Source organism: Vanellus vanellus (genome assembly GCF_965231255.1).
Source record: "Vanellus vanellus genome assembly, chromosome: 9".
NCBI classification, from domain to species: domain Eukaryota; kingdom Metazoa; phylum Chordata; class Aves; order Charadriiformes; family Charadriidae; genus Vanellus; species Vanellus vanellus.
The window spans coordinates 26,523,850-26,535,867 of NC_138914.1; the positions used below are offsets into that span (position 1 = coordinate 26,523,850).

Here is a 12,018-nt window from a genome sequence, read left to right on the forward strand (position 1 = left end):
GGTTAAATATGATTGACCACCGCTGGTAATTAATCTGCGAGAGGCCGGGCGTGGGGTTTTGTACATAACCTGGATTGGTCGGATTTGAATAGGATTTACCTTTGCTTTGTGCCTGGGTGGGACCTCGCTGGGGGTGGGGGGGTTATTTTGGGGCGTTATGCCATAAAACCCTGGCGGCGACAGAAGATTGGCCCAACGCCATCGTCCACCGCTGCTCGTCATTGTCGTCGTCCTCATCAACATCCACCGTGTCAGGACTCCAGGCTGTTTTAGCAGAGGAGTGGGGAAAAACATAAAAAGGAGATGAACCCCTGAGAAAAAAAACACATTTAGGCCACACCACATATGATTTTTGCCTTTATTTCACCCACCACACCTAAAAAAAAAACCAATTGGCAGAAAGCGATAATTTGATTAAAAATCATTCCCTCCAATAATGTTGCTGTCACCTACGATTTCACCCAGGAAGCATTAACGCAAGAAGATTTTTGACTCCAGCAACCAGAAAAAAAAAAAAAAAACAAAAAACCAACTTTCAGCATGGCTGAACGAGGGGAAAGTAAGAAGAATTTGGCCGCAGATATGTTCTGGCCCCAGAAAAACAGCCAAAATCCTTCCATGGAGCAAAAGCAACCTGCCAGTGCTGCCCTCACAGGGTGCAAAGTTGGGTACACACATTTGGTCCCCCTTTGCTTGAAGCTTCCCTAAAACCGTATACTGAGATTAGCCGTTTCCTGCAGTTTCTTTCCCAGAGTTTTGCCCCAAACCCACGCTTCTAGCCCCGGTCCCCAAGCCCTCCCTCAGGGCCCACCACCTTTCCCCAGCCCAGCCTGTCCTTAAAGCTTTTCTTTCCACACACAGCCCTTTCCACTCACCTCCCTCCGGGGCCTCCTCTCTCACAGGCACCTCACAGCCCTGCAAACCTCCTCTCCCGCTCACAAAAACCCATTCCCCCCTCACAAACACCCGTTCCCCTCACATTAAGACCCATGTCCCCGACTCCTCCCTCACACACCCATTCTACTCACAAACACCTATTTCCCTCATTCCTCCCTCATGGTAACACCCATTGCCCTCACTCCCTGCTCCCGTTAACACCGTCCTCACATAACACCCACTCCCCTCACTCCCCCCTTGTAATAAGTAATTTGGCAAAATTTTTGCTTCAGCTCAAATGAATGTGTGCTCGCTATGGCTTCAGCTAAGATGGGTGTGCGCTCACTGTGCGTTTGGGAAAGGGATAGTGTTAGACAGGATATCAGACCAAAGCAACAGGTAGAACTACCGAAAATTTGCAGAACAAAGGGTGGTGTCGTTAGCTAAGATAACCACAGGAGTGTAAGGAATGAAGAAGCCACAAGAAGGACGTGGTGATAAAGACTTCGAGCCTCCCTGGTGATAAAGACTTCGAGCCTCCCCCCGACGACCACCAGGAGACCCCTGAGGCAGCGCAGCGCCTGCGCCGCTGGAAGGGAGGGGCGTGCTCGGGGGTGGGCTGCATTGCAAGAACTTATTGATTATGTAAATTGTGGGGTGGGTTGCATTCCCAGAAGTCATTGATTATGTATTTGGCGGTGGGTCGCGTTCCAAAAACTCATTGATTATGCAAACTATGTTCCAAGAAGAAACATGAATAATTATAAGGAATACGAAATAAAGACAAGCGGTTGTAAAGGGAAAAATGAGCCACAGGAGAAATCCCCCGTGTAACTCCCAGTGCTGGAATAAATATTCTTTGCTCCACCGAATTTGCCCCGGACTAAAATTCAATACAGTGAGCGCGTTTCTCACACCTCCCTCTGTCCCTCTCCGCTCCCTGTCCCCCTCCTCTCTCTCTGCTCTCTGTCCCTCTTCCCTATGTATTCTCCCCCCCCTCTCTAATCTCTCGCCCCTCTCCACCCGCCCCGTCCCGTCCCACCCCTCTCCCCGCTCTCCCCCTCCCTCCCGCCTCTCCTCCCGGCCCCACCGGGGCTCCGGGGCCTGGCCCTGGGCCGGGCAGCCCCGGGGAGGCGGCCATGGCTGCTGCGGGGGGCGGGGGCGGTGCTCCGCAGGGCATGCTGGGAGCAGGCGCGCCCCGGGGCATGCCGGGAGCTGTAGTCCCGGGGCACGGGGCTGCCCGGCGGCCATGTTCCTTCCCGGGGCACTCCGGCAGCTGCCATGGCCCCGCAGGCTGAGGGGAGGGCTGGGGCTGCCCCAAACGGCCCGCAGCGATGGGGTCCCGCTCAGCCGGAGCCGGGCAGAGGCAGCGGGCCCCCCGACCCCCTGAGCCCCCCTCAGCCGCCCCGGCCCCAGCGCCTCCCCTAAGGGCTCTCCCGCAGCCCCAGGCCACCCCACGGCCTGTCCTGGCAGCAGCCAGCTGGGCCTCGGGCGCGCTCCATCCCCGGTAACGCAGTGCTGTCAGCGCCCGCGCGGGGAAGGAGCGGTGTCTGCAGCAGCTCCCGCAGCAGGAGGGGCTCCAGCCCGGGGCCGGCTGAGGGGATCGCCGTTCTCTCCCTCTCCCCGAGGCCGCGCTGAGGGCTCAGTTGTCCGTCCCTCCCCGTGGGATGTTGGTGGCTGCCTCTGGCTCCGGCTGAAGTTGATCAGAAAAGGTGAAGCTGCTGGAGAAGGACACAAAGGGGATGGAGCTGGAAGCTGCCCCCAGCTGCAGACAAGAGACAGCCGCCCTCTCCAGGTGAGGAAGGGTCCCTGTGAGTGGCCCTCAGCAGACCTGATCGCAACATGCACCGTGGGGTCCATATCCGTAACCAAAAGTATGGTACGGCCATATAGTGTGAGTGTGCATGTGCGAGGCTGTGTCTCCGGGAAGCTTCGTGTTGTAAGAGCTGAGAGAGGTAGAGACAGAAGAGCCTGAACTGTCAAATTCTGCTGGTAGCACCAAGAGCAGGAACTGCATTGAGTCCTGTGCCCCTGGGGCTGTGTCGCCCCTCTGCCGCGTCCGGGTCCCTCCCTGTGGCTGTGCCTCCCGGCCTTTCCCTTGCTGGTGTCACTCTTTTGCTTCCCTGTACCTCTCTTCATCTGGCGATTCTTGTATCCTGCAGCCTGCCCCTGCTCTAGTCTCTGGCCCCTCTCTTTCTCTTCCATTCTACCTGTCCCTTTTTTTTTCTTGTTCCTTCTCTGTCCTGCTCCCTGCTCCTCTTTTTCTCTTTCTTTGTCTCTGTCCTGAAGCACATTGATGTTTTTTTCATTCTCTGCCTCTTTGTCCCGCTCTGCATCCCTCTGTTTTTCACAGTTTCTCTGGCCTCTTCCCTGTCCTGCTTTTTCTCTCTCATCCTGTATGTCTCACTCCCTGTACCCATCCTCCTTTTTGTCTTGCTCCTTCCTTATCATCAGAAAATCACAGACCGGTTTAGGTCAGAAGGGACCTTGAAGATCATCCAGTTCCACCCCCTCCACCCTGGGCAGGGACACCTCCCACCAGACCAGGTTGCTCCACCTGTCCAACCTGGCCTTGAACACCTCCGGGGATGGGGCCTCCACAACTTCCCTGGGCAGCCTCATCACCCTCAGAGTGAAAAACTTCTTCCTAATATCTAATCTAAATCTACCCTCTTCCGGTTTGAAACCATTGCCCCTCATCCTATCACTACATGCCCTTGTAAAAAGTCCCTCCCAGCTCTCCTGTAGGGTCCCTTTAGGGACTGGAAGGGGCTCTAAGGTCTCCCTGGAGCCCATCAGATCCCATGGACTTGTGCACCTTCAGGTGGTCTCAGACTTGATCTTCACCTATAGTGGGTAGTTCTTCATTTTCCCAGTCCTTGCCTTTGCCTTCTGCCTCACGGGTAGTGTGGCTGCAGTCTTTGCCAGTGAAGACTGAGGCAAAAGTCCAGTGGAGCAGGTTGCTCACGCGCAGCCCGCTGTGACTTTCAGTGCTGCTGGGCCTGTGGGGATGGTTCGGGGGACAAAGGATCAAACCTGAATGACCTCCCTGAAATCCAGCTGTCCGCTAGCCTTGGTTCACGTGGAGCCGGGAGGTGGTCCTGCAAACCACCAATCCAGGACACAGAAAGCTTTTAGCGACTGTGGCTATTTGGGAGTAGATTGTGCTAAAGCTGAAAAGGAATTTGAGCTGTTGCTCATGGCCAAAGGAGGATGGTGGCCTCAGATGGCGGCTGAGGCTTGGGGCTTGCATTGCCTATGATCAGCTATCCCCACAGCGTGACAGAGGAAAGACTTTCCCAGGGAAGAGGCACCTGTGAGTTGTTGAGATGGAGGAAAACGTCAGTACGGTTTTGCGTGTAGGTGGAAGGTTCTGGATGAGGGAGGAATTCTGCATCTTCCATAGCATAGCAGGGGTAACTGCCTGTGCAACAAGTTTTTTTCTTTGTTTACTTTTTCCTGGAAGAATCTTACGTTGGTACTCAGCAGACAAAGTGGCTCGTTGAATGGGAATGATACGGAGAAAATTACTTGGCTATTAGAAGCCCCATTGCTCTGGAAGTTGTTGTGTTTTTTTTTCTAGTGCTTTGGGTTTTTTGGAAGGGGGTGAGGGGAAGGGCTAGAATAATTTAGCTTCATACCTCCTAAAACATGCATTGTGGCAGTCCAGGTAGAGCACGCCTTTCTCACGTACCTTTTCTTTTTCTGAATGTGGCGAATTCAATCTGCTGATCAAAAGCCCACTGAGTTCATTGGAGCCCTTGGATTTTTATCCTTTGGCTCAGGCGCTAAATGCAACCTCCTGCCACTGCTGTTAGCACAACTAATGCAGGTAATCTGCTACCTACTATCGAATAATCTCGGCTACCTACTGTCTAACGATCTATGCAAGAATACAACCCGATCTGATATTCCACGTAACATCAGAACTATGAAGAGACGTGATGTTCAAATGAAAAATGAGACAGTTTGAACACCTTTTAATAGCTTGAATGAATAAAAAGGGGAAGCACTGTATAGATAATAAAAAAATCACATGGATTTTTCCCCTAAATTTCTGAACCTTCTGTGACAAGTCATGTCACATCAAGGTGCATGTCTGCAACCCCCTGCGCTGCACGATGTGGGTCCTGTTGGCATTCAGTGATGTGGAGGATGGGGCAGCGCCCCCTCAGACAGCTTGCAGGTGGCACAAAACCGGGAGGAGAGGCTCATGCACTGGAGGGTGGTGCTGCCAAGCAGAGGGGGCTTGACAGGCTGGAGAAAGGGGCTGGCAGGAACCTGGTACAGTTCAACAAGGGGAAGAGCCAAGTCCTGCACCCGGGGAGGAACGAGCCCTTGCACCAGTATATGCTTGGGGAAACCCAGCTGGTCACCTGGGCTCACAGCAGACCCCGTGCTGACTGATTTGGAGCCTGCAAAGTGCCCTCGGGGCCAGGAAGGTGAACTGCGTCCTGGGCTGCAATAGGCAAAGCTGTAGCAGCAGGTGGAGGGAGGTGATGCATGCCCTCTGCTGTGTCTACCCCTGGGCTCCCCAGTGCCAGACAGACATGGCTCTACTGGAGAGAACCCCCAGCCCAGCTCCGCCCCCAGCTCCCCCCTGAGTTTCCGTTGGGGTCGGAACGTTGGTCTGTTGGAGCCAACAGCCACCAGTGCGGCAGGACGGAGCTGTGCTGGTGCAGAGCGGCGTTTGGAGGAGGCAGGGTCTGGCCGAGCAGCGCTGCCCAGGCACCACCACTGGCACCGGCTTCCCAGCCACGCTCCTGCACACTGGCCCACGTCCTTGGTGTCAGCCAGCGCTGCACACCGTGACGGTCCTCCTGGCCTGGGCGGGATGGGCCAGGCCAACTGCTGCTGCAGGCCCAGGTGGGCTCCCTCCACAGAGGAGGGACACGGGGACACAGCGGGGCCCCTCAGCGCTCATGCCCCCCACTCTCTGCTCTGCAGGGAGGCTCTCACTGATGTTGAGCCAGTGCTGAGCACGGGCGTGCAGCTGACCTGGGGCCGCAAGAGGAATGAGAGGTGCCTGCTCCTCCTGCAGGAGGAACTGGTGATCGCCAAGCAGCAGTAAGCCCCTGAGACCCCAGCTGCCTTTGCCCCATCCCTGGCCACGGGGACCAGGGCACGGACACCCTGCCACCAGCCCCAGGCCCTGTGGTGTCCAACCCAAGGGCAGGTGGAGACAGGGCTTTGGCCAGGGGCTGAGGAGCCCACCTCCAGCTCACTGCCTGCCTCTCCTCTCAGCAGACGTGGCACCAGCGTGCGCCCACAGCTCCGCCTGGCCCTGGACCAGCTGTGGGTGCTGAGCAGGAGGATGGACGCAGCAGGGGAGAAAGAAGAAGACGAGGATGGCAGCAGCGAGGGCAGCGACTCCCTCATCCTTGTCTGGCCCACAGGCTACTGCCTTGCCACTTTCAAGTAAGTCATGATGCCACATCCCACGGGCTGGGCGGTGCAGGCCGGTGCTGGCCCCCATCATCTCTGGGGTCTGGCAGCTGCAGTCAGGGCTGGCAAGAAGCAGGAGAGGATCCCCACCATGCCCACGCCATCCTGTGAAGGGCCTCTGGTTGCCATGCAGACCCTGGGCGGGGAGCAGGCAGCACGCTGGCAGGGAGGGAGGGAGGCTGGGTTGGCCGGGTGGGGGCTGAGGGGTGGGCCTGCAGGCAGGAGGGATGGGGGCATTTCTGTGTCCTGCATCCCCTGGTCACCTTTTGGTCACCAGAAGGGAAGGCCAAAAGCAGCTGCTCTGGCATGACAGAGGGAGCCAGGGCTTCGGCAGCACCTCTGTCCTGCCCCACGGGGCTTCATCCTGCCGCTGTGTCCCTCCCCACAGGGCAGGGCTGTGCAGGCACCCACTCTGCCCACGGGCTGGGGGGCAGTGGGGCCTGACGCTGTTTCTCCTCTCTTTCTGCAGCTCATGCGTGGTGAAGGAGCTGTGGGTAGACACGCTGCTGGGGTAAGCCGAGGGGATGCTCCAGGTGCATCCGTATGGGGGAACACAGCTCTGCATGGCTATGGGCAGCTCTTGGACAGACGGGGGATGAGCGGGAACGGAAAGCCTCTTCTTCCTCTGTTTACAGCAAGGAGGAGCAGAGGGAGAAGTAGGGTGGAGTGCTTGGCAGGCAGGAGCTCTGCAGGCAGCTCTGTTCTCTGCTTGGCGCTGGGGTGGTACCCAGGGAGGGTCAGGATCCCTTTCACTGGAGAGAGAAGAGGTGGCTTGGGGCTCACTCTTTCTCTCTCTTCTGCTGCATAGGCCACCAGGTGGAATGAAGAGAGCCCGGGTGATGCGACTGCCCTCCCTCAAACTCCTAGAGAAGAAGCTGAGCAACTGCCATGCTGTGAGTGTCTCTCTCATCTCAGCTCTGTCTCCTGAGCGCTGCTCCTCCAGCCGAGCAGCAGAGGCATCGCTTCTCACCTTCTTCCACTCCTTCTCTCTTGCCCAGTGGAGGACATTAAGCACCAGGAGCCTGGAGACCCTGATCAAGGGCCAGGCAAAGGTGAGAATGGCTGCCTTTCACCCGCCTTTCGCTGTGCTGGAGTGGCAGGCATCTCTGGCGAGTGGGGTGAGCTTCTGCGGGAGGGTCCCAAGGTGCCACCTGGGGAGCTGAGAGGGTTGGCGAGCCACCAGGAACGCTGGCATGTCCTTGCTGGCGGCGCTGGGAGGAAACCTGCTGCACGGGGCAGAGAGTCTGGCAGGGCTGACGGTCCCAGCTCTGCCACGCTCAGGCTGCTGGTGCCGGGTGGCAGCTCGCTGGTGGCCCTTTCTGCTGCAGGGCTGCTCTCTAAGCACAGCCTGGTTCTTGCAGGATGATCTCAAGCAAGGGCCTCTGCCAGTCCCTTCTGGCAAAGAAGGGGGACGTTGCCACTCGGAAGGTGAGTTTTTGAAAAAAAAGGTGAGGAAAGGCACCTTTGCTCCTGCAACCAGCACTTCTGCAGAAGACGGGATGCTGCTGCAGCTGCCCTTCGCCTTGAGCACGTCGGTCCCCATCGCTGTAGAGCAGGAGAGAGCTGAGCCCTTGAGGTCCCTTCGCTCCCACCTGACATGTGTCCCTTGCGTGCAGGGCAGCGCACTCGAGGTGATGCCTGCCTCTGCTCCATCCCGAGAGCCAGGCAGATGGCTCTCTGCCCCTCGGCTGGAGTCAGCAGGAGCTCTGCTCACTTGTCCCCTGAGTGTCGCCATGCAGGTTTGCCCCCCCAAGGAAGGACGTCACCTGGATGAGGAAGGACACTCGCTGGGCAGCGGCTGCTGAATGTGGTTCTCCGAGGAGACAGAGCCTCTGCTGCTGCGCAGAGCTGGGTGGAGGGCAGGGCGAGGGCTGGGCCAGGCTGTCCCGGTGGCACGCTGGCTGTCAGGAGCCTCGAGCTGGAGCTGCTGAGCAGCAGAGGCAGTTCCAGCTGTTGGCTCCCTGCCCGTCCTGCTGCACCACTCATCACTGCGCTGCAGGCAGGGCAGGGCAGGGCAGGCTCCAAGAGTGCTGCTCCGGTGGTCTCCACTGAGGGGCTCTTGCTGTGTTTTCCTTTGTGGCAGGAGGGACCGGGAGGAGGAGAGGGCTCCCCTGGCCCTTTGCTTTGCGGTGGACCCCGCTCGCTGCCCAGGCTCCCGGGCAGGCAGACTGCCGCAGGGCGCTCTTTGGACAGCCCCTTGCAGCCCTCTGCGGGGATGATGGCACGCTGCCCCAGCCCATCCGGGTAAGCCAGTCTGGACAGGGGGCCCCAGCCCTCCCTCCGGCTGCTCCGGAGGGGCAGTGTCCCGAGGAGCGCCGAGGACAGGGCATTGGGCTCTTCACCCCTGGCTCATGCTTCTGGCCCCAGCCCCTTTGCAGGGGAGGCAGCCGGGTCTGGGGCAGAGCTCTGGCCACGGACACTGCTGTCAGAAGGCAGCTCTTCAGCCAAGCAACTGTTCTGCTGTGTCTCCTGCAGGAGCTCCTGAATATCCTGCACCAACAAGGACCGTCGACGGAGGGAATATTCCGGAGAGCTGCCAGCGGGACAGCAGTTCGGGAGCTGAAGGAGGCCCTCGACAGCGGCGCATATGTCGACCTGGGCAGCCAGCCTGTGCTCCTGCTGGCCGTCATCTTGAAGGTGAGCGCTTCTCACCTGCAGCTGGAAGAGCTCCTGGCTGGCCTGGAGTGTTCAAAGGCTCACCTGGAGCTCTTGGCACTGCAGGACTTCCTCCGAAGCATCCCTGCCAAGCTCCTCGTCGTTGACCTCTATGGGGACTGGATGCAAGCCATGGAGAAGCCAAGCAAGAAGGTGGAAGAGCTGAAAGCGTAAGTGTGGCCAGCAGCTTGCCTTTTGAGCAGCAACTGGTAGAGGCCTGGGACTTGCCTGCAAAGGGACAGGCTCCTTAAAAAGCCGTGTTTCCTGGCAGCCCAGTGTTGCTGGGGGGTGGAGTTGGGTTTTGGGGAAAAGCACACGGACAGGGAGCCTTCCCTTGCGTGGGCTTGGGGGAAATCAGGAGCTGGGGAGCAACGCTGTGCTTCCTTCCTGAAGCGCAGGAGCACTGACCACTGGCTGAGAGCACCTGGAAAGCTGCAGAGCACAGCAGCTGGCTCCCACCTGCCTTGTGCAAGTTTCGGGGACAGCTGTGGGCAACATTGACTTTTTAAACATTGTGTTCCTGTTCCCTCAGGGTGGCCGGCAAGTTGCCTGCAGCAAATCTCCTCCTTCTTGAGCGGCTGCTGTCCCTTCTCCAGCATATTGGCCACAACGCGTCCACCAGCAGGATGAGCTGCAGCAATCTGGCCATCTGCGTTGGGCCAAACCTGCTGAGCCCGCCCAACGAGGACCTGCTCCCACTGAAGGCCATGCTGGAGGTGTCTGAGAAGGTACGCTGTATTGACCAGCCAGCTGCAGCCTTCCTGGCCCATCAGAGCTTGGCTGTGCAGAGGTCCCTGGCTGCCGCCTTTCTCCAACAAGCGCTGGTGGGGTGGCTACCTGGAAGAGCAGCCCCGCAGCGACAGCCTTCTGCGCAGAGGCAAGGGTCAGGAGTAGGAAAGGCTGCTAGACGCGTTTTCAGGCACCTGCGCTGAAACCAAGGCTGTCATGTGTGCAGGTGAAGACGCTGGTGGAGTTTCTGACTGAAAACTGCCATGAAATCTTTGGGAAGAAGATGGCTGGCCTTTCCAGTCCCTCAGCTGAGGAGGTGCCAGCACCCGTGGGCAGACCCACAGGTATGAGGAGGCCCTGAGGGTTGTCACAGCCTGAGCAGACAGATGCTGTAGGGCTTTGGGTGAGTTTTGCTTTAGCTGTTGCCCACTTCCAACAAGTCACTTTGCTGCACCTGCTTTTGCTCTCCAGAGCTGCCTTTGGAAGAGCAACATGGCCGTGGAGGCAAAGCAGATGTGGAGCACCGGGCAAAAGCCTTCCTGGACACACCGCCCTCTCTGCTCGTCCTCCAGAAAGCAGCAGGGGCAGACACAGCGGTGGGATCAGAAACAGCAGAGGTATGGCAGCTCCACAACCACTGAGACAACCTGTCTCGTGTGGAAGGTAGTTCCTGAGGAGTCCAAGTAGCTGCTGTGCCTCTTCCTGGCATTCCATCTCACGTCGCTTTGTGTGGGTTTATTTATCCCCCAGAATGATACACTGTAATTAAAAGAGGAAAGGTTGTTTCTCAAATGGGTTAGGCATCAAAGGAAACACCTACAGAAAGACACATTTCCAAAGCAAGGCCTCCCACCGCAGAAGGTGGGATTACACCAAAGGGGTATCTGCAGAGCTCTCTCTTGGGAGGGCAGAAGAAACCCCGGCAGAATGACGTGGGCACGCCTTTTCTTGGTGTGAGAGGGACTGCGGGCTCCCCGCTGAGTGGCCCCCACAAACGAACTGAGTATCACACACCCGCGTGAACACTGTGTTCCAAAGTGAGGCCCTTGGAAGAAAGGGCTGATGCAAACCAGCCGAAGGGATCTTCTCTGCAGGGCCAAGGGAGCCATTTGCCAAACAGTCACCTGCTACTCCAGGCCGTCCCATGCCACCTGCTAACGCTGACATTCCTGTTTTAGGCACCCATTGCTTTGCCTCCAATCACCCCAGAGACCACGGTAGACTCCCCGGTATGTGCAGAAGAACTAAAGAGCCTTTCAGAGGAAAAAAGGTAAAATGAGTCAGCTTTGGTTAAACCAAGAACTGGTTCCGGTTGATCCTGGCTTTACCTGTCTAATCACACTGGGATGGAAAGGTTTGCAGGCTCCTGCCAGGAAACTGAAAACCAAAGAAAAAGAAAGAGAAAGGAGGCCTGGGCAGAGGCGAGGGAATGCCAACAAGACAAAAAAAGAAGGAAGATAGGAAAAGAGGGGGACTGGAAAAAAATCAGGCAGGTCTAGAAGGTGAAGAAGCCCAGGTGCGTACCAGGCTCTGCTGCCCATCTTTCACCACTCGGACACTGCTCTTGGTCAGCTGAACTCGCGGGCGAGGGACGGTGAGGGATAGTGCTGCGCAGGGCTTGGAAGTAACTCCCCAGGGGCTGCCCATGGAGCACTGCTGTGTGGCACAGGGCCACGGCGCACCTCCTGTACACTCGCGGGGCGCTCAGGGTGTTACCCATGGGGATAAGGCGCCAGAGCCCTCCCACAGTCACTGCCAGCAGTTGCTCTCTCTTCTGGGCTATAAACCATTCCTGGCCAGCTGTGTTCCCCAAGGAAAGGGGAACCAGGTCATGCCTCTTCTTCTTTCGTGGGTTTATCGGTGCTTCTGACTCTTTCATTATAGGTGCCGATTTCCTGTTACTGCCTGAACCCCTGTGACTCCCAGGCTCCCGCACTTGATACCCACAATAAAAGGATATTTTCTCTCTCCTGACTGTGTCTGCTGTACGATGTTCTGGACTAGGCAGATGTTTTGTGATGAATGGTATTGGAGGAGTTTGGGATCATCCCTTGTCCCAGAATCCTTTCCAGTGGGCATCAGGGCTTAGTTCAAAGGCTTTAGGAGTCTCACCAAAGCAGAGAATCACACAGAGTGGCTGAGGTTGTGGAGACTGTGTGAGACGTGTGGAGACTGGTCCGACCCCTCTGCTCAAGGAGCATCACCTAGATCCAGTAAAATATATCACCCCAAGATTAAAATACTGGTTTCTCATGTGCGGCTGGAATATCCTGTCTTCTAATTGGTGCCCCTTTCCTCTGGTCCTCTCAGTGC

General features: G+C 57.3%; 1 protein-coding gene and 2 long non-coding RNA genes across 3 annotated transcripts; all 3 read left to right on the forward strand.

The window, feature by feature from the left end:
• The first annotated feature begins 6,214 nt into the window (after nt 1-6,214).
• On the forward strand, nt 6,215-7,192 carry LOC309675542. Its single transcript, XR_014269506.1, has 3 exons — nt 6,215-6,294; nt 6,791-6,832; nt 7,130-7,192. It is a non-coding gene; the product is annotated as an uncharacterized lncRNA (long non-coding RNA).
• Nucleotides 7,193-8,054: 862 nt separating this feature from the next.
• LOC309675615 (T-cell activation Rho GTPase-activating protein-like) lies at nt 8,055-10,392 on the forward strand (the record flags this gene model as incomplete). The annotated part of the gene is made up of 8 exons (XM_082487942.1): nt 8,055-8,060; nt 8,473-8,565; nt 8,797-8,958; nt 9,043-9,146; nt 9,509-9,704; nt 9,932-10,049; nt 10,177-10,232; nt 10,369-10,392. The coding sequence occupies 8 exons, from the start codon at nt 8,055-8,057 to the stop codon at nt 10,390-10,392; spliced, it is 759 nt and encodes a 252-aa protein (XP_082344068.1).
• A 545-nt stretch (nt 10,393-10,937) lies between these two features.
• LOC309675543 lies at nt 10,938-11,675 on the forward strand. The gene is made up of 3 exons (XR_014269507.1): nt 10,938-10,975; nt 11,060-11,221; nt 11,590-11,675. It is a non-coding gene; the product is annotated as an uncharacterized lncRNA (long non-coding RNA).
• Nucleotides 11,676-12,018: the final 343 nt, after the last annotated feature.